The sequence below is a fragment of the Lissotriton vulgaris genome, chromosome 11 (genome assembly GCF_964263255.1).
Source record: "Lissotriton vulgaris chromosome 11, aLisVul1.2, whole genome shotgun sequence".
NCBI classification, from domain to species: Eukaryota; Metazoa; Chordata; class Amphibia; order Caudata; family Salamandridae; genus Lissotriton; species Lissotriton vulgaris.
The window spans coordinates 263462167-263482437 of NC_141699.1; the positions used below are offsets into that span (position 1 = coordinate 263462167).

General features: G+C 44.0%; 1 protein-coding gene across 1 annotated transcript in view; it reads left to right on the forward strand.

The window, feature by feature from the left end:
* CASTOR1 (cytosolic arginine sensor for mTORC1 subunit 1) overlaps positions 1–19596 on the forward strand; it is a 144360-nt gene extending 124764 nt beyond the window's left edge. Inside the window, exon 9 of the mRNA XM_086943208.1 lies at positions 17687–19596. Within this exon, the coding sequence (XP_086799334.1) occupies positions 17687–17752 (66 nt within the window). The 3' untranslated portion in view covers positions 17753–19596. The remainder of the gene's footprint in view (positions 1–17686) is intronic.
* The last annotated feature ends 675 nt before the right edge of the window (positions 19597–20271 follow it).

Consider the following 20271-nt stretch of genomic DNA (forward strand, 5'->3'; position numbering starts at 1 on the left):
TTTCTCTGGGGCTGCTGCACTCCCTACAGCTCCCCACTTCAACCTTCTGGAGCACCATGCAATTCGGCTGGCATTCAAAGCCTTTCTACCATCCATCAAGGGAAGGCTAGTGCAGGTGTTCACAGATAATACCACCACCATGTGGTATTGCAGCAAACATGGTGGGGTAGGGTCTTGGATCTTTTGTCAAGAGGCCCTGTGTCTCTGGACATGGCTGGAACATCAGGGCATATCCCAGGTGGTTCTACCCCTGGCGGGCACTCTGAACGCAAGGGTGGATTAACTGAGCCCAAAATGCCTTGTGGATCATGAGTGGCGTCTCCATTCGGAGGTAGTGTAAGGTGTATTTCAGCAGAGGGGAGACCTTGGTTAGATTGGTTCGCTACCGCTGAGAATGCGCAATGATGGCAGTTTTGCGCACTGGAATTTCCAAGGTGGCTCTCGGTCGAAGATGCTTTTCATCACGAGTGGAGCTCAGACCTCCTGTACACTTTTCCACCAATACGGGCCCTCCGATCTCGAATGGTCTTCTTGGATCGAAAGGATAAACACAGGTTACAGACCTCGTGATGGTCACTGTGTGGAAACTTTGCTCCACTCTCCGGCCATCTTTTGAATGGCGTCCTTTCCATGAGGTGTAGGCCTCCCGGCGTGGATAGGCCCAACGGCAAGCGTCGACGACCGGAATCGATCAGATGGAGTCAAGACGACGTTTATCGATATCGATATCGAAAGTAGTTTGAATACGTTTTTACGCATCGAAGTACTTGAAAAGTAGATTTCAAACCGGAGCGGAAAAGTTTCATTCGAACCCAGTGGCGAAAAGAAACAATCTAAGGATGGAGCCGATGCCCATGCGCACTATCGTCCAAGGGAGGAGTCACCTATCTCGTGACTACAAAAGACTTCTTCCAAGGCGACAACAACATGCAATAAGAGCCCATTTGCGATCATTAAAGCCAGTGTTACACTAATTCCTTCTCTCCTACCCAGATCCGTCAAGTCCCCTAAACTAAGCAAACACCATTTAACAGATAGTTGCAGTTTAGTCCAGTGTACTTCGTTCAGAATTTGTAATATTCCCTCCCAATAAGATTTGATTTTCGGACAGATCGATATTATGTGAAAAAATGTTCCCTCCTGCTCACACCCTCTACGACAGAGTAGGTCTGGTCGCCTCTCCATCTTTACCAAGATGGTGCAGGAGACATACGCCCTGTGTATTATTTTAAGTTGTAGTAGAAGCGGGATCTAATAGCCACATCTCTAGGGGAAGCCTGGGCCTTGGTTCATTCATCCTACTGTATATCTAATATATCTCTTTCCCCGCAGCCGTATTAAGATGTCTGGGATGTTGTTATCAAGTTCCTTGTATGTTAGTGACATTGCCCTTTAAACCATATGTTACTCAAGAAGCCTATTTTCTAGAGGTGATGATTCTGGCAGACTTTCCTTTTTGGGTATTTTCGCTTGTAGTGCCTGTCGGAGTTGTAGATATCGGAGTGTAGAGTGCATGTTTTAATCATTCGGGCAATGGGCCCCTCCCGGGGACAGTCTTTCAGTTTGATATATAATGCTCATAAATGCCCCACTGGCTGTAAAACCTAGCGATCAATTTGGTAGGCCGGTTCTGTCATAGGTTGATGTCCTCATTGGTTGATCACCGCCAGTTGTGCCACCCGGCAGTATGTTTTGATATCTGGGAGGGCAATTCCACCATCGTACCAACCCTAGGTTACTTTTTTGAGGGCATGGGGAAATTTATACTTTGGACCCTCCTTTTTTTTGTAGGCCTCTGCTTGATGGATCACCACGACGTTTTCCAGGAAGGAGCTGAGGTGAATTTGGTATTTTATCTTTTTTAAAAAAAAAAAAAATTATGACTCGTCAAACAGCGCTAAAGTTATTAGCGGACCTAAAAAAAAATCATTCTCTTTGGAAAAGCAATCCTAACTAACTTCCCAGTGGCGACCGCCATGAATTGAAGGTGTCAAATTAACTAGAAGATTTAACCTTGTTTCCCCTGCACGTCTGGCATGCAGTCTGATGAAGTCACCTAAGGTTCTTCCCTTGTCCACCACTCTCTCCGGTCCTTGCTGGTGGGGCTTACCGTGGGGGCAAGAGACCCCCCACACAAGGCTTTGTTTACAGCTTGCCAATTTTACAGAAAGGTGACAGAGTTTTCCTACGCATGCTTTTGATCACTCACTTGCATTTACATATAGAATTATAGATAAGTAACAGAGAATTATGGAGATGTTTTTCACGATGGGTTCTGAGTGACCTCAAATAGACAAGAGCAAAACTTGATTTGTCTGTCCTCAGAACCGCGAGGTGAAAAACATCCTCCTTAATTCACTCTTTACCAGAGACATTTTAAGGTATGGGCAAAGAGGACAATTGCCCAGGGGCCCCACCTCCCAAGGGGTCCCCTGGGAAACAAAACTGTGCATTGTTCTCCTTTTCCCTAACTTATAATATCTCCCTGTTCTCTGCCTGACCCTACCTCGGACACTGTGTGTCTCTGTCCAGTGGTATCGTAAGGATTTGGGGGGCCCTTGGCAAGACATATCTTAACTGTTTTTGTGTGACCCTTTTACTGAACATTTAACATATGATTAGACGTTGTTTGACGTAGTACAACCATGATTTCAGATAAATAAAATTGAAAATAGTTCTGGACCGGACCGGGGCCCCCAAAATGTCTTGCCTAGTGCCCCCCAAATTCTTAAGATGTCACTGCTTTCTACCAATCTAAAACAGTATGTTCCCTATGGCCTCCAAATGAATGTGTGTCTGCTTTAAACAGTTATGCATGGGCACAGGAATAATGGGGGAGCAATCATTAAAATGGCCTCTCCTCCCTGTCCCAATTAAAATTAAAAAAAGACATGGCCTCCTGCCACCCCAAACCAACCAGCACTCTCTATGCCTCCTCTCCCCTACCCTCCAGAAGTTATGCTCCCTTCATGCACCACTGTTTTAGGTCAATTCTAGCGGCAGCTCGCATGCGCTGCTCGCTCTGCGAGGCATGTTGTATTATGGTATGCACTGGAAGCTCCGCGCACTCTCCACCCATTTTTGTCATTAGCTTGTGTCAATGTCCTTCAAAAATGCTGGCTTCTGATTCGCACATAGACTTGATAGTCCCGCCTTGTCTGCATTTATTACCTCCTGTAACGACTGGACCTTTTACTTGGCTTGTTACACGGTCTTCGTTATTTAGTGGGTGAGCACTACTTTCTTTAATGGTATTTCTTTATTCCAGCTCAGTCCGCTTTCACTATAGTGGCTGCGCTGCTTTATTTCCTTAATTTACAGCGCGGACCGCATCAGTTCAGTGTAGCACATGCAAACAAGCTTTTCTTGAGAGTGCTGTCGGTCTGACCTAGAAGTCACTGGTTGCCACGTCATAGTGGTGAACAGCTCAGTAGAGCGCTTGATTTGCACCTTCCCCATATTGAGCTGTTATGCATCATCTCCTAAAACCTCTAACATAAACAGCATAAATGTGAGGTGGATGGTTTAACCGTGGCTTAAATCAAATTGTTTTACACCCAGAATGTTGTAAAATGGGTTGATGTGAAGTTGCAAAGTTTTCCATACACCTTCGCAAAGGTTGCTAACAGACATAAACACCTTGAATACTTTAATGAATAACCTTCTCCCCATTCTGAAAGGTGGTCAAAAGAGGACTTGGATGATTCCATTTTGCATCTGTTCACATAATACACACCACAGGTCTACGAAAATATTTTTTGTTTATTGTTTTGACTTATCCTTCAGTCACGAATAGAGCTGCTTTTCATTCACCTCAGGGCAGTTCTTCCGACTGCCAGTTCATGCCAGGGGAGAATTTAGATTTCGAAAAGTATGAAAAACTTCCTTACTATCGCATTCTTTGTCACTAAATAAATTTTGCAGCACGAAGTATGGTAGATTCGCAGTCTGTGTTATACCGCCACCTAGCGGTCAGGCTCCGAAAAGTATGTAAACTAATGTTTTTGGGCATCGACCGTAGGGAGAATCTGTATGAAGCATTATGACATTGACTATCAGCCCACGAAGCTCCACGACGTAATCACTACGAGTGGGCAGAATTTGTGTAATCGAGTTACGCAAATCTCCGCGAAATAGTAAAAAATCTCCGCGAACACGCGGAATTGCTTGTTCTCGATGCATTTTTCCTGTTCGCAATTGCTGTTTGCGTGCTCGGAGGAAATATCTCGCGAATATGCATTTTGAGAACGCGAAGAAGCAAAAAATTTCGCGAAGTCGCGGAACGCAGAATTTTGGCCAATTTCGCGTTCTCCGCAGAACGCAAAATTACCCAAATACCGCAAATTCTGCGAGCGGAACGGAATTTACCACCCAGGCCTAGTAATCACCGTTTATCTAGTCAGGAATTTAGACATATATATAAAAGATAAAAATGTAGACTTGTCTCAACCCAGCGATCACATGCCAGAATAATGCAAGTATTCAAATCTAGCCTCAAGTCGTAAAAACACTGTTCCAGGCAAGTAACCTTTTCCTTTATTCCCTAACTGTTTCCCAAAGTAATCATGCTGCAGGACATGTTCAGACCTATAGATAACGTGTATCCCTATGTGAACCGTGAGGAATCCTCAGAGTGTATGTACTCTGGGTTAATATTCTTTGTTTCAGGGGTTCAAACACTGTAAGGCAGTGGTTCCCAAACTTTTGACTCCTCAGGACCCCCATTGAGTCACGACTGGAAGCCGGGGACCCCCAAGCAATTTGTATGATTTAAATTTCTAATGTTAGAACAGTAATTCGAAAAAAACACGTGTGAATACAAAACAAATACTCTAATTACCAAGGAGTTTGGGGGCAGATGTACGACCATTTCATTTTTGCCTCGCAATTGGCAACACAGTACGAGTCGCTAAATGAAATGTACAACAGTGTGTTTAACACTGTTTGGGATTCCAAATGGGGTCGCAAATTGCGAGGCCCGTTAATATTAATGAGCCTCTCGCAGTTTGCGAGCCCATTGGGAATGCCAGCCCTCCCAGGGATGGTGCCCTGCTGGGCTCAGTAGACCACCATGTCTGGGACTGCTTTTAAATAAAGCAGCTTTTTTTTTTAAATGCAGCCCGTTTTCCATGCATTTAAAAAAAAAAAAAAATAATGAAACACTTTTGTTTCATTTTTTAAGGGCAGGCAGTGGTCCTGGGACCACTGCCTGCCCTTAAAAATGATTTTGCATCTATTTGCAAAGGGGAAGAGGTCTCCTGGGGACCCTTTCCCATTTGCTAATGCATTACCATCTACTTGAAATAGGTAGTAATTGCGAGTATTTTGCGACCTCAATAGCAGTCGCAAAACATTTGTACATGGTTTTGAGACTAGCTATTTGGAAGGGAATGCCCCTTCCAAATAGCAAATAGCAAAACCTATTTAGCGAGTCACAAAAAAATTGAGACTCGCGAAATAGGCTATGTACATGGCACAATAGGTTTTTGCATGCGCAAACGGGTTCGCGAACCCGTTTGTGCATATGAAAACGGGTCGTTCATCTGGACCATAGTATTTTATATGGAAGGAATTTGCAAAAAATTTAATCGGAAGGTTGGTTATGCATCTCCATGACTAACTTTTCAACTGTTGGTTTTATTTCGCCATACGGGGCTTTTTAGCAGCATCAGGATAATGAATGAGTGGGAAACAAACATAAGTAAGTAACTGGTACCAATCAGTTTGCAAGAAGCTCTTTGATGACCTTTTATAGGTCCCTCTGCTAGATTACGATTGTCACTTATGAAGTGTACAGAAACAAAAGAATCTGTGATAAAAGCAGTAACCACGACCTATGCACATAAAATACTGCTTCCTAAAATGCATGTTACACGTTCTTTGCAGTAGGCATATTAACCCTCTGTGCTACATTAGTTAAGTCAAACTTGCCAGTGAACAGAACTCTGGTCTCTCTCCAGCAGGTACATTAATCACTGCCATTATCTTGACACTTTTATTGTAGCTCGAAAGCTGCTAATTTTACAAGAAAGTTGCTGTGCTTTTGAAACTGCTGCCTACGGACCCCCTGGGAATGTGTCACGGACCCCTGGGGGTCCGGGGACCCCAGTTTGGGAAACACTGCTGTAAGGGATCTTTTAAGGACACTTTAGGGTAAAAATGCACTGTCTGACCCCCTTGTTTATCCATCAGGTTGTGCCCCAGACACACTGACCATCTATTCAGAATAGTGCATTACCATTCTCCTGTTTCTGCATGTCCACGTGGGTCTCCCAGGGAGACAGTATGGTACTCCTTCAAAGGCATTCTAGTGAAACAGCTTAACTCAGGACTTTAAGGACAAAGAGATCAGAATTCGAATATCTCCTTTAACCCATTTTAACTCATGACTTCGGTTTAGGAGCAGCGGTGCAGGAAGAACGTTGTCCTTTCCCAGCTGTACTGGGCTTTCAAGCCCAGCTTCTGCCATGTGATCCGCTTTAGCTTTGTCAACAAATGCGATTTTAGTGCCCTTCCCTACCTGAGCTCAATTAAGTATTTTTTATTTTTACCTGTGGATGACAATCATCAGCGTCTAGCCAAAATGAAATGTTGCAGCTTTGCTATCATCAATTTTTTGTATAGGTCCGGGACTGCTAAACTCCATTTAATAGTTGGCCTGGTTGGGTTTTTTGCGTTTACGTTTCTATTGTTTTTTCAGTCCATAACGCCTCAAAATCATAGCCCCTGCTCGTCCAAGAATAGTTTTGACGAGGGGGTGAATTAAAGGCATACAGAAATTTAGGTCTAATAAGCATTTTATACAGTGCTATGGTATCTGCCCGAAAAGTGTCTGATCTATTCAATTTATAGGTGTAGTTGTCCTATGACTGTGTGTCCACTTCCACTGTGCACCTGACTGCTCCTGTGAGCTTCATCTGTATTATCCAGAGCAATCAGAAACTCCCGGTCCGCCAGAGCCCTTTTGCTCTTACCCGCACGCTTCAAGAAAAAAGAACATACAATCTGGCTTTCTCTGTGGCCGCCCCAAGAATATGGAACTCACTCCCACCCACCATTAGAAGGATACCGTCTCTAGCCCACTTCAAAAAGGAGACCAAATCTTTCCTAATGGGCAAATTCCTCTCCTAAAGCTCACGCTACAATCACCCCCTCAACCTGACTTCACCGATCATCATTGCACTATTCCTTGGCTGCCTCCCCTATGTTACCCACCCTGCACTTTGAACAATCCTTCTGGGTGATGAGACTGCTTTTCTAGTTTATTGCATCGTTTTTGTCATATCCCTTATAGTAGTCGAATATTATGATTGCTTTGTTTACCATATACTGTTGCTATTTGTTTCCTTATCCCTGTAAAGCGCTCTGATACCCTCACAGGTCTGGTTCACGCTCTATAAAACAATAAATAAATAAACCCATAGTGTAATTTTGTAGACAAATGGACGCTCACACACACACACCCCGATAGCCACTGTATACTAGTCTCAGTCACATTGCCATCATATTGTCCCCTGCTATCAGAGCCTATCATGTTTCAGCTGTGCATACTGACATGAAGTTTCTACAGAGACGCTGAGGCCGTCAACCATTTGTGATTGGCTGCTAAAGTTACAGCTTTCATGCAAGGCTAAGGTCCAATCAATTATTTTACAGACACACCTCACACAAATACAAGCACTTACAGCAGTTTGAGTGTCTCACGTCTAGCAGGTCAATGTATCTCTTTTTTGTAGGACTATTTTTTTTCTCTTCATGCTGTCCAAAGCACATTGTTGCGTTTATCTAGCTCCTTCAACATTGTGAGCCACTTGTGAATTAGTGGCTGTTCTCCTGAGTCTATACCTGACAGGGGCACAAACTCCATTGATGCCCATGGATTTTTAAAGTGCCCTGTTCTCATTTGTTTTTTTTTATTGTAGCATATTACATTTATTAGAAACAAACCACTCTAAACTCCTATCCCATGGTTAATGTAAAGCCAAGAAAGTTATTGATTAATTTTTTTTTGTGTACTTCACCTACTTCCCTAGTTGCTTTTTGGACATTGATCGAGTTCTTGTTCTTAGGGATTTTGTAATTGATGGCTGCTTTGGGGAGCACCAGGTTGCTATTGTTGATCCCCACGTGTGGTGAGCCCTTCTAGCTGACTTCTGAAGATCTTCGCAAGTAAGAATCTCAAGTCCTTATTCCCTCTGTACCTGGTTCCTTTCAAATCTTGGAATATAGCTGTTCGTGTTCTGGAATGTACAATATATTCTTTGATCATCTTTTATTTGTTGTCAGAACAGATTTCTATGGAAGATGCTACTCAGAGTTTGTCAGTGTCATGTGATGTCTAACCCCCATCACAAGTGTTGTTTTTTTGTCCGAACCCATCCAATGTTTGAGACATTACAAATTGGGATATTGTATGGCACGTCCGGTCTTCGTGTCTAGTTCCTTCATAGACTTCAAAGAGGCAGTGAGGGAGTAGGTCACTGATAAAATGCAGATTTTTCGCAGGATAAATGGAGTGCAAACTTAGATGATGAATCCAAATTTTTGTTCAAACCCGAACAGGTAGCGCCATTGGAAAGCGACTCTTAGATACGCAGAGTTTGCTTAACTAAGAATCATTTTCCATTGTGACTGGCCCTCTTCGTACCACATACTGTCTGCAATAAAAATGCCCCCTCCCGTGTCAGTCGTTAACCCTGCCACCTATTTGCAGTTCCGATAATGTCTTCTGAATGCAGTTTAAAGCTTCAGTGCTGCTGGTACCAGGCACACGTCTGCAGTCAGTAGGGGTAGTTGGGAATCTCCAGCCGAGTGAAAACCTTGTACTACATGACGGGGGGGGGGGGGAGGGGGGGAGAGGGAAGAGGGAAGAGGGAAGAGGGAAGAGGGGAGAGGGGAGAGGGGAGAGAGAGAGACAGACAGACAGACAGACAGACAGACACTGGGGGGTACGGGTGAGAGCTGGAATGGGTGAGAACAACATAATGCAAATGGTACAACACCACCAAAACATGGTGTCTTGCGCAGAAGACCGCTTCCTAGGTTCCCTACCTAGGTTAAACTGATGGGAGATATAATGAGCCCACTAAAGGATGGCACAACGGACCTTTACCTCATGTTGTACTGTCTTTGCCAGAACAGGGTGGTTCTTTTCCTGAAACTTTCTCTTCTCTGCCCCATTTCCTTCCTTCTATCCTTCTGTCACCCGACTCTGAAATCCCCTCACCTATTTGGTTTTCTCTAATCGTAACGGGGACAACCTGGTCTTGACTCCACATTTTCCCATCCTCCATGACTACCACATTGCTCTTAACCTCCTTTATTTTCCCTGGGGCGTAGAATCTGTCTCCTCTTTTCCCTAACTTGTCCGGCTTTCTCATATACACCATCTGTCCTTCTTTGAAGTTCTTCTCCTTTACACCCCACTTCCTGTCGTACCAATCTTTGTATTTGCTTTGCTTGTCTTCAATTTTCTTTCTCATTTCCTCCTGATCGACTTCCACATGACCAGTTTTGCCCATCCAATTCTGTGAAAGCTTAGATCCAGCCTTTCTTCTTCTCAACAGCTCAAATGGTGAGTGTCCTGAAATGGAGTTGGGGTGGTATGATATGCCCACAGCGTTTCCATGGTGGCGTCCTCCACATTTTTCCCCGCCTTGCTGGCCAGATTCATACATTCCTTCAAGAGGCGGTTCGCTCTTTCCACTTTGCCGTTCGCCTTTGGGCAATACAACGGAGTACAGATATGGGTAATCGAGCAGTCTCTTTCATTTCCTCCGAGATCAGTTGCACCCCATTGTCTGTTATCAACGTTGTAGGAATACCCTCTCTTGAAAACACCTCTTTTAGGAAATGTATCAAAGACTTTGTATTGATATTACATACAATCTTGTGAGTTATCCAGTTAGAGTAATAGTCGATCAATACCAACAGGTACCAGTCTTGGGAGCCTCTACCATGAAAGGGGCCCGTAAATGTCAAAGCCCAGTTTTTGCCAAGGTGCCATTGGTACTTCCACCGGGATCAAGGGAGAATGTTTAGATACTTTTGATTTGTCGCTCAAACTACATGCGTAACAATCGCGTTCCTTTTCCTCCATCTCTCGATCCATCTCTGGGAACCAGCAGTCTGCTCTTAACCTTGACTTGCATAGACTTCTGCCCAAATGACCTTCATGGGCCAGAGAGATCACTTGATTCCTCATCCCCTCGGGAAGAACTAGTTTTACAGACTTCAGGATGAAGTTCGCCTCCACCGATAGGTCTTCCCTAACATTCCAGTACGGTTGCATTTCGGTGTCCAGTTCCTTGCACCTGTTTGGCCATCCTGACACGATATACTTCTTTACCCTCTTCAAGGTTTCGTCCTGTTCCATTTGGTTTTCCCTTTCTTCCTTCGCCACTGCCGCCACGCCTACTTCCAAAATAGTGTCCTCAACTTTTTCTTCCTCAGCATCACAACGGATTGGAGCCCTTGAGAGGAAATCTGCCACCCTGTTTTGTTGCCCCGGAATGTATACCGCTCTGAAATTAAATCCTTGCAGGCCCAACACCCACTTTGCTATGCGCGGGGTCATTTCTTCTATATTTTTCTTTGTGAACAAGGGCACCAAAGGCTTGTGGGCTGTATGCACCTCGAATTGCACTCCCCACACATAATATTTGAAATGTTTGATTGCCCAATATACAGCTAGGGCCTCCTTTACCACCGTGGAATAGTTGGCTTCCGGAGAGGTGAGGGTTCTGGAAGCAAAAGCTACAACTTTTAACTCCTTCTCTACTCTCTGAGCTAAGGTTGCGCCTATTCCTCGGTTACTTGCATCTGTACAAATTATTATGTCTCTTTCAGGATAAAATTTTCCTATAAAGGGTGCCTGTATGATTGCATTTTTTATATCTTTAAACGCAGTCTCTTGGTCTTCTCCCCAGTTGAAGATGTTATCTTTCTTTATCAACTCTCTCAAAGAATAAGATCTGGTGGCGAAATCTTTGATGAATTTCGCCATGTACTCCGCCAGTCCCAGAAATGACACAACCTCCTCTCTGTTTCTTTGTCTTGGAGCATCTCTAACTGCTTTGACCAGATCGCACTTTGGTTTGATGCCTTCTTCCGAAATAGTGTGGCCCAAGTAGTCCACCGAGCTCACCCCCAACTTGCACTTGCTCACTCTGGTAGTGAAGCCTACATCCCTCAATTTCCTTAACACTCCTTTGATGTTCTCACTATGTTCCTTTTCATTCGATCCATATATCAGGATATCATCCTGAAAGCACATTGTTTTTTCGCAGTCTTTTAGAATGTGCTGCATAACCCGTTAGAAGGCTGCAGCCGCAGACGCCAAACCAAAAGGCATCCGCAGAAATTTAAAATTTCCAAAAGGGGTTGTGAATGCCGTCAGGGACTGTGACTCCGGATGTAGCTCTATCTGATAATAGGCCGATGATAGGTCCAAGACACTGAAGAAGTTTGCCCATTGAATGGTGCTCAACATCTCTCCAATTCTCGGGAGGGGATATCTGTCTACTTGAATGTTTGCATTCAGGTCTCTCAAGCCTACACATAACCTAATGTTCTTTCCTCCATCCTTGGTCGTGATGACAACCGGAGCCAACCATGCAGAACTTTCAATCTCCTTGATCACCCCTTGGCTGACCAGTTTTTCCAACTCACTTTTCAATGGCTCCCTCATGCGCAGAGGAATGGATCGTGTTTTATGTACCACGGGTACAGCTCCTTCCTTGAGAGTGATTCTGTGCATATAGTTTTTCAACACTCCCAGATTTTCATTAAACACCTCCTTAAATTCCATAGTTAGGTTTTCAGCGATACTGGGTGGCTCCACTAAAAGCACTTGCTCTCTGTTGTTGGGATCTAGCTTAATCCCTAACTCTTTCTGGTGCTTCCACCCAAGAAAGCTAGAACCCCTCGTGGTAACATACACTTTCCCCACCGTGTGCCTTTCCTTAAATGTTATCCTCATTTTCGCCATACCCTCTAATGGTATGCGTTCCTTGTAGTAACCTACTGGACAAACGTCAGCTTTCTCTAGTTCCACACCATATTTTGCAAACGTTTCTTCAAACACACTTTTGTCAATCAAAGTATAAGGAGAGCACGAATCAGCATAAACTTCAACTTTCTCTCCATCAAGGGTAATTTCACATTTAGGATACTCCTTACTTTCATTTTCCTAATCATCCCCCACTTGAAATATAAAGGTTTTCTCGCCCTCTTCTCCAATTTCTACATTTTCAACCATGTGTACCTTAGGATTGACATTCTTACACACTTTTGAAAAATGCCCTCTCCTGATGCATTTCCTACATAACACATCCCTGGCAGGACACTTCCAGTTGTTTGCCAGATGATTGGGACTACCACATTTGTAGCATAGTAACCCATGTATGTTGCTGCGTTGATTGCTCCTTGCTTTTTCCCCCACTTTACACACTGTCTCCCCCTCATGTACCACCTTGCTCTCATTTTTCTCTCTGGAAACCCTGTCGTGTATTTTCATCTCCTTCATGCACAACGCAGTGTGCTCCAAACCTTTGGCAATACTTAGTGCTTCCTCTAGGTCATGATTCCTTGTAAGGAGTTCCTCCTGGATCCTAGGGACATTAGTACATCTAACAATCTGGTCTCTTATCATAGAGTCCATTAATGCCCCAAATTCACACGTGGCAGATAAACCCCTCAGGACAGCAACATAGTTAGTGACCTTTTCATCTTTCTTCTGCGCCCTTTTGTAAAATTTGTGCCTTTCTAGTACCACATTAAGTTTAACTCTAAAATGTTCCTCCAATTTCCTCAACGTATATTCATACACATTGGTCCCTTCAACCTCTTCTTGTTCATCATCTACCTGCCTGCCTGTTATGTCCTCAAACACTTTCCTGCCATGAACCCCCAAGTTATACGTTGTTTTCTCACATTGTTGTAATTACCTCCCCCTATTGCTATGAGATATTCCTTCCCACCTTTTCCATGGGATGTCAGGCTCACCCAGATCATTTAAGAAAGGTGGAGGCTGGCTCATTCCTGCCCCTGCCATGGCCATAAAGATAGGGTTCCCTCCAAATGAAACCAGTCACTGTCACTAAATGCTTCCCAAAAGCAGGGCCTTATTTGCCAAATACCTCAAAAAATATTTTGTGAAGCGTCAATTTGATGGAAAGTTATGGTTCACGCAGGGAGGTGAAAATTACTTTCAGTATAAGTGTTTTTCTAATTTCCCCTTTTAAACACCCTTCATTCAGTAAAGTTTACTCCTAAAACCACTTGCAGAGAAAAAAAACCCAACATCAGTCCTCTTTCTTCCTCACTGAATTTCCCTCACCAAACCAATTGCAAGCGATGACAAAGTTCAAAGGCGGGAACTTCCAGTGAGGAGAGTTGCAGACTCGTCAGGAACAGTCAGTCAGGCATCCAGGTCGCCTTCGTTCCTTTTTCACACCAGTCTGTTGCTCAAAGCGCCGTTCACCGCCACTCTCCACACGCTCGTTGACCAAGACCGAGGCAGTTTCCTCACAACGAGGCAGTTTCCTCACAGCATTCACCCGGCAAACCTCCTGAAAGCGCCTCCGCTCACCCCTCGGCGTCAGACCGGCATGTAGAACTCCTCCGGTAACGGGCATACAATCTTGCTCACCTCCACATCACCTTTGCAGGGCACTCCTCAAGTGAAAGCAAATCTGCTCACCGCTAGCCGGAAATCACCACGGAAAACCAGGAGACTTTTACTCACGCTCTGCACCGGCTCACCTTCCGTCTTCCTTCCTCCCGATCCGCCTCAGGCAGGGGCGCCTTGCCCGTCAAAGTTGCTGTCACCAGCCCTGAAGCAAGCGGCAGATCGCACCTTTCGCCCCCTTACAGCTTTTGCCTTTAATGTACTTATGCGGGCTTCGCCTTCTTTGCCCTGCTTACCCTGCTCAGCTCCCGACCCGAACTGCAGATGAGAAACACCCCAGGAAGGGTAAGTCACAAAATTATTTTCATTACTCCGACCAAGCTCCAAACTGCTCCAGGGGGGAAAACACCTTGCTTACCCTGGCTCAGCCTCCTTTCCAACGTCTCCAAAAATGTAGTAAAGAAAACATCCAGTTTGATGGGTTCAAGTTAGTTTATTCAAGTATGATAAGTACAGGTGCTCCCAGCTTGTCGGGTATAATCTCTGTCAACCAACATTCTATCGCAGCCTTCAGCTGATAGCGCGGGCTGTACCAAGGGTGGAGATAACGTAGGGAAAGACAGGAGGAGGTGGGTGAAACCATGGGAGAATTTACAACAGGCACCAAATGACTTCTTCCAACCAGATCTAATCTCGAAGGACATGGGATGGTGTATTTCTGTTCCCATTAGTCAAAGGTCTATCCAGGGCTGAACTTTTATTTATATTCTAGACTGTCCAGCTCCCAATGGCAGTGCTGTGAGTCTAGCCAACCTGCAAAAGGAAGTGGCATCTTCTTACATCAGAAAGTCGAATTTGTCCAGATATCCTGTTACTAGCCAAGTCCCACCCTCCTCATGTGCCTGCAAGAGATTGCACCAGGGGGTCAAGCCTGCTCACAAGGACTCACTCACATACGCTCCATCCTGCTCTGGAATCATCTCTCTGCAGACACTAAAGTCTTAACTTCTGGGGCAGGTGGCAGTTGTGGAGCAAAAAACACCCTTCTTTGCGTTGACACAACACCACAGAAACCATGGGAGATGCATAGTTGACCCTTGCCACAGGTACTTCTTTCCACCTTACAGCATTGAGCAGACCTAGGAAGTTGCATGTGGAGGCTTTTGTTTACTTGCTCTGGCAGGTTGGCTTGGTCAGTTCCATTAGTAGTATGTCACTTTGGGGACGACATAGTTTTTATGTCAAGAGTGTGAGTAATTATTATTATTATTATTAACGAATTTTGTACCGCGCACGGTTACCCAGAGGCATCCCAGCGCTTATAGAGAATCAGAGCAAGCTGCCTATGTGAAGCAGAACAGATTTAGAATTATTCTGGAAATAGATAAGTTTTCAAATGTTTCCTGAACCTGAGCAGGTTTGGTTCAGAGCGTAGTGAGAGTGGGAGGGAGTTCCAGGCGTGTGCAGTATGGATAGAAAAGCTCCTGCCACCTGAACGGGCTCTCCTAATTCTCTTTATCTGAAGGAGGTGTTTATTATTGGAGCGTAAGGCTCTGGTGGGCTTATAGGGCCGAATCATGTCCTTCAGAATAGCAGGTCCTTTCCCCTGAATGCTCTTGTGAGCAATACAGAGGGCTTTGAAGGTCACTCTCTCTTTGACCGGGAGCCAATGGAGTGCCTTTAGAGCGGGCCTGGCTGATTGCCTGGCCGGAACGTTCCGCAGCAGCCTGGCTGCCGCGTTCTGCACTTGTTGCAGGATTTTGAACGTTGATTCCGGTGCTCCGAGAAAGAGTGCATTACTGTAGTCCAGGCGTGAGATGATTAATGTTTAGTAATGGTTTCCTCGGCTAACTAAATCTGGGGGGTTTCAGATGTATTTTGGTTTTGTTTCCTAAACATTTAACTGTCGTGTTTTTTTAACATACATCCATGTGTTATGAAGAGAAGTGGCCGTAATTTTACTGTAACGGTTTTTCTTATGCTGTCCCAGTGTCCCCCATAAAACTCCTATCTGGTATCGTGGTCCATTGCTTTGTACCAAGGCTCGCGATGTATGTCGCAAACACACCTACATACAAAGACATCCCTGGGTTCACTGTCACCGTGCTACTGTAACTCCTCATTTCAGCAGCACTATAGCATTCTCCAACTTATTGTAAAGATACGATTTGGCTGCTGATGGCTTGCTTTTCCCACTCCCTTAACAGCTGCAGTGTACTACTGACTCCTAGTATTGTCTGCACTCTGGTCCTATATCACCTGCTCGGGATCCTCTGAGCTTCCTGTGCTCTTAGGTTGGCGCCCTTCTCTTGCTGTGTGTGTGTTCTTGACTTGTGTCTTCAAAATAAAAGTTTTTTTTTGTCTTCCTTTGTACTTAATATTTCATGTGCCCTCTGTTGCGTTTCCTTTTGATGATCTGTGGTTAACCAATGGAATATACTCTGTGCAGTCTGTGTACTTAGCTCTGTGAGGGCGCTCTTAATCATCTGTTTTTACTCGTTGCTAAGAGGAATGGGCCTTCAGCTGTCTTTCCCTTTTAACACCCTCTACTTTGCTTGTGTACCATGGAATGACACTTTGAACTGGCTGTATCTTGTGTACCACAGATACCATCTCTACCTTTGTGCACTGTCTGTACTTGATAACTTTTTGACCACTCTTCTGACTACCTTAGAGAGACCCTTCTTTTTACTTTGACCTTTGTGGGTGTACGTGTGGGGGCGGGGGTTATGTTCTTTTTGAGGATTTTACATACCGGAACAGTGTTTTGCTGCCTGTACCCTTAATGTTGTTATAAGCCTCCTATTTTGTCTGTGCTGCTTGCAGCAGAAATTCCATGATGCTGCCCAGGTGCTCATTACTGTTTGCAGTGCACATTTCCTTCCATTTCCTTTTTCATAGGGTTAATTTTTAAGCTGCCCATGTTCTCTTTACCATAGGAATCCTCTTTCATCGTCAATGCCGTTCACAATAGGGGTCCAGCTACGGCACCTGGTACCCTTTACTATGCGGTTCCTCAGACACTCTTGTATCCTTTCTCCCATGGTGATGCCACTGTCTGTGCCTTGCACAGTTCTCTTACTTTGCCCATGTCCTCTTTATCATTGTGGTCTCTCACCCTCCTCATACTCTGCCTTCCAAGGAGATCCTCTCACATTGGAAGTGTAAGAGGAGGACCATTTGTAATGGATCAGACCAAGCATGTGAAACCCCCGCTTGAGCAGTAAATATCCATAAAGGCAAACTCTCCTTTTTTTGGGAAGCAACATAAAGGTGGCACCAGTAAGCCCATCCATTCAGGTTTAGCCTAAGTTGTAGATTTGAAAATACAGATATTCCCCCCCCCCCACTCCCCCTCCTCCCTCCACCAATTGTTTCCCCTGACTGACAGTAAGAAATGTGTGTCCCTAGATGCTTCTTGGTGCTAGCAAAGGAACACAAAGTTAAAGCATGCCGAATTGTGTCGGCGAGCGCCCATCATCCAAGGAGAAAAAAAATCATGATGGGTAATTCCTGCAAGTTTTGATATCTACTAGAAGGGGAGCTCGACTACTTGTATGTTTACTGTCTTCTTTCGCTGTCTAGCATCCTTTTGTTACAGACATCCTTTTAGGCTACCTGTGTCCTCTTTACCACAGGAGTTTCTTCTTGCAACACAAGCTTTTACCACCAATGTCCCTTTACTCTGCTTATACTCTCCCTGCTATGGAGATCCTCTACCAGCCTCTGCTCTGCCTACCACAATAATTATTTTACTATTCTTTTGCGCTCATCATTTGGATCCTGTTGACCAAATACTAGGTGCGTCTCAGTTTATTTTTCACATGAGCAAAGTATTGTGAATGTAGCTTATTCTGTTTTTTTGTTTTCTTTCAAGTTTCTCATGACCGAAACCTATAGTGGGGAGGAACATTTCCAGAGCTCGAAACCCCTCGTCTCAGGAGTGTGATAGTGCACCAATAGTGCTAGTGTGCAGATGATGGGGTTGCAGTTACAGGCCTCTGAGTAGTCCTTCTCAAAAAATCACAAATGTATTGTCTTTTTTATTTGTTTTAGGTTCCTGAAGAGGACATCAGTAAAGTCATTCAAGTGCTGCAGAAGCGGCAGGAGAGTGGAAGGTAACACAGCCAGCAGTACTGCCTCTCGACGATTGTGAATGGACAGACATTTGCCAGGCACAGTCACAGACCACACTTACCTCTGCAAAGTGGAAAAGAGCAACGTAACGACCAGTGTGAACTTGCATTTCATCAGCAAGTCGATTGTAAATACGTACTGAGGGAATTTCAGCTTTTTCTTTTTCAAGAAGTTTGCCAGAAGGACTTGCAAATCATGAGGTCCTGGCACAGTATCCAATGGAATAGTTCTTGTTGATGCCCAAGCTGTTGCCTTGGAAGACTTACTGCAGTGGGCCTTTTTGGTCCCCCTGATTCACTATGCAATCACACTGTGCCTTTTTATCCACACTTTGCAAGATGGAGCTCCGATCACAGTCAGGCTGCATGTACTAGTCAGTGATAGTTGAGAAGGGGAGAGTTTAGATTGTTGGATTGTTCTTCCAATATTTTTGGGGTCCTGAACTGGGTCAGGGTTGAGTATTTAGTTTGTTTGTTGTTGGCAGGAGGATAGACTTTAGATTACAGTCTCTGACTTATATGAGTGCTTAGTTTACAGTCTGTGACTGCGTTAGGAAATACAGTGGCTGGTAAGAAAGTATATTTGAAACCCCTCTGGAAGAGGATAGTTTACTTGATTGGTGACTCTGAATGAGAATGTCTAATAGGCATGGTTGAAGGCGGGAATTTTTATTTACTACATGTGACCACTTTTAGTCTACGATGGTCAGACACTTACTGGTTGAGCTGGAAAACCTTAGATTACAGTATTAGTCGTTGATTGGTTTGCAGAATCTGCATGTCTTGTGTGCTTGATAGAGATGAGGAGCTGAGTTTGCAGTCTCACAGCACGACTGTTACAGAATCTCACAAGGGCTTACATTTTTTTTCCTTCTGTGGTTCTTTGAAGAAATGTGACATTTTGTTCTTTTGCTAAGGCGGGATAAACTACAATCTGTAGTTGCATTATAGAGTAGGTCATTCATGGAAGGAACTGTTTAGAGTTTCTTGAGAACTAGGGTTTGCAGTCCGTGACTAGTTGTATGTTGTCAAATGTAATGTGTATAATCCCCACAAGGATAACTGGTTTTATTGGATCAATGAATTTGAAGGTTTGTTTTTGTTGTTGGTGGCAAAAGAGTGATTGATTTTGAGGATGGGTGTTTCAGACCCGTGCCACTGGAATCCGCAGGTATATACAGAGCTACAACTGACCATTCTTACAGTATTACTGTGTTTAACAAGGTTAATGGAATTTCCAAACTGACACACTGATATTCATCTAAGCATCAAAGATCTTACGTAAGCTAGAGTAGTAGGCAAAGATACCTCAATGAACTATAGGCTGTTGAGTATTTAACGTGTGCTCAGTGATGATGGAAAGAATCAGCTGGGTGAGAAGAGGCCTTTTTTCTAGCACTACAATTGACTGTTTTGACAGAGTAGCATAGCAAGGACACATGAGGAAGACAGCCCTCTTCAACTGAAATGGTAACACTCCATAAACCACTCCTGCTGGTTCCCTTTGTTGGGGATATAGCACTTAGTAAATTTGAACCAAGCTAGCTGCAGTGCTTACTTGTGTTGCGTGTGCTGTGTCTTAGTGGGTGGATATGTTAAGTTTATGTAACATGTTTTCTGGTGTAGTGGAAATAAGGTGACCACTGCATCCAAGAACTAAGGCAGAGACCATGTTCAGCTGTTTCAGCTGTTATGTCTTCCAAACTATTTATCTGTTTGGTTTTTCGCAGGAGCAGCAGATATTACTTGAGTTCACACAGCGAGAAATGTATATTTTTGTACTCCTTTATTTCTTGTATTTGTTATATGGAAATAAAATAGTTTTTGAAATATGTTTGTTGTATGTTGTTAATTCCACATCTGTACCTAAATATAACCTGCACACTTCTGTATATGTAACAACAGGATAATTATTCTCCTTAGTAAATAAACTTGTGCATATACTTGCTAGTTGATAGTAAAACACAAGAGCGACAACTCATCTGTATGGGAATCACAATGTGGCCTGACGTCATGACCATTCGCGATTGTAGGAGGCCTTGCTTTTGTTTTGGGGGGAGATAATTGATTGTGCTTTGAACATTGTCAAGCATTGTGTCTCGAAACTTCCACGTTGCAGTTATGATGCAATTGCTTCACCTAAATATGAGGAAAACACTCAAGACCCGGATCTTAAACGGATTGCCTGAAGAATTCCTTAAGGTTGTGAAAGGTCAGTTACAAAATAGATTAAGATTGAAAAATGCTAATTTTAAAAAGTCCAAGAACTGCCTGAGTACTTAAGTGAGGCAACTATTGTGGCCATACTTTAGAAATTCAGATCAAGGAGCAATAAACTATTGCGGCCAAACTTAAGTAATACAGACTTACAGGCAATGTGGGACATACTTGTTCTTTTCACCAATGGATATAAATTCAAAATCCTTGCAAAGACCATGTCCCACAGACTAATAAGATACAGACTTGTAAGGGTTAATGTCAATGAGATTGGAGTTACTAAAATGA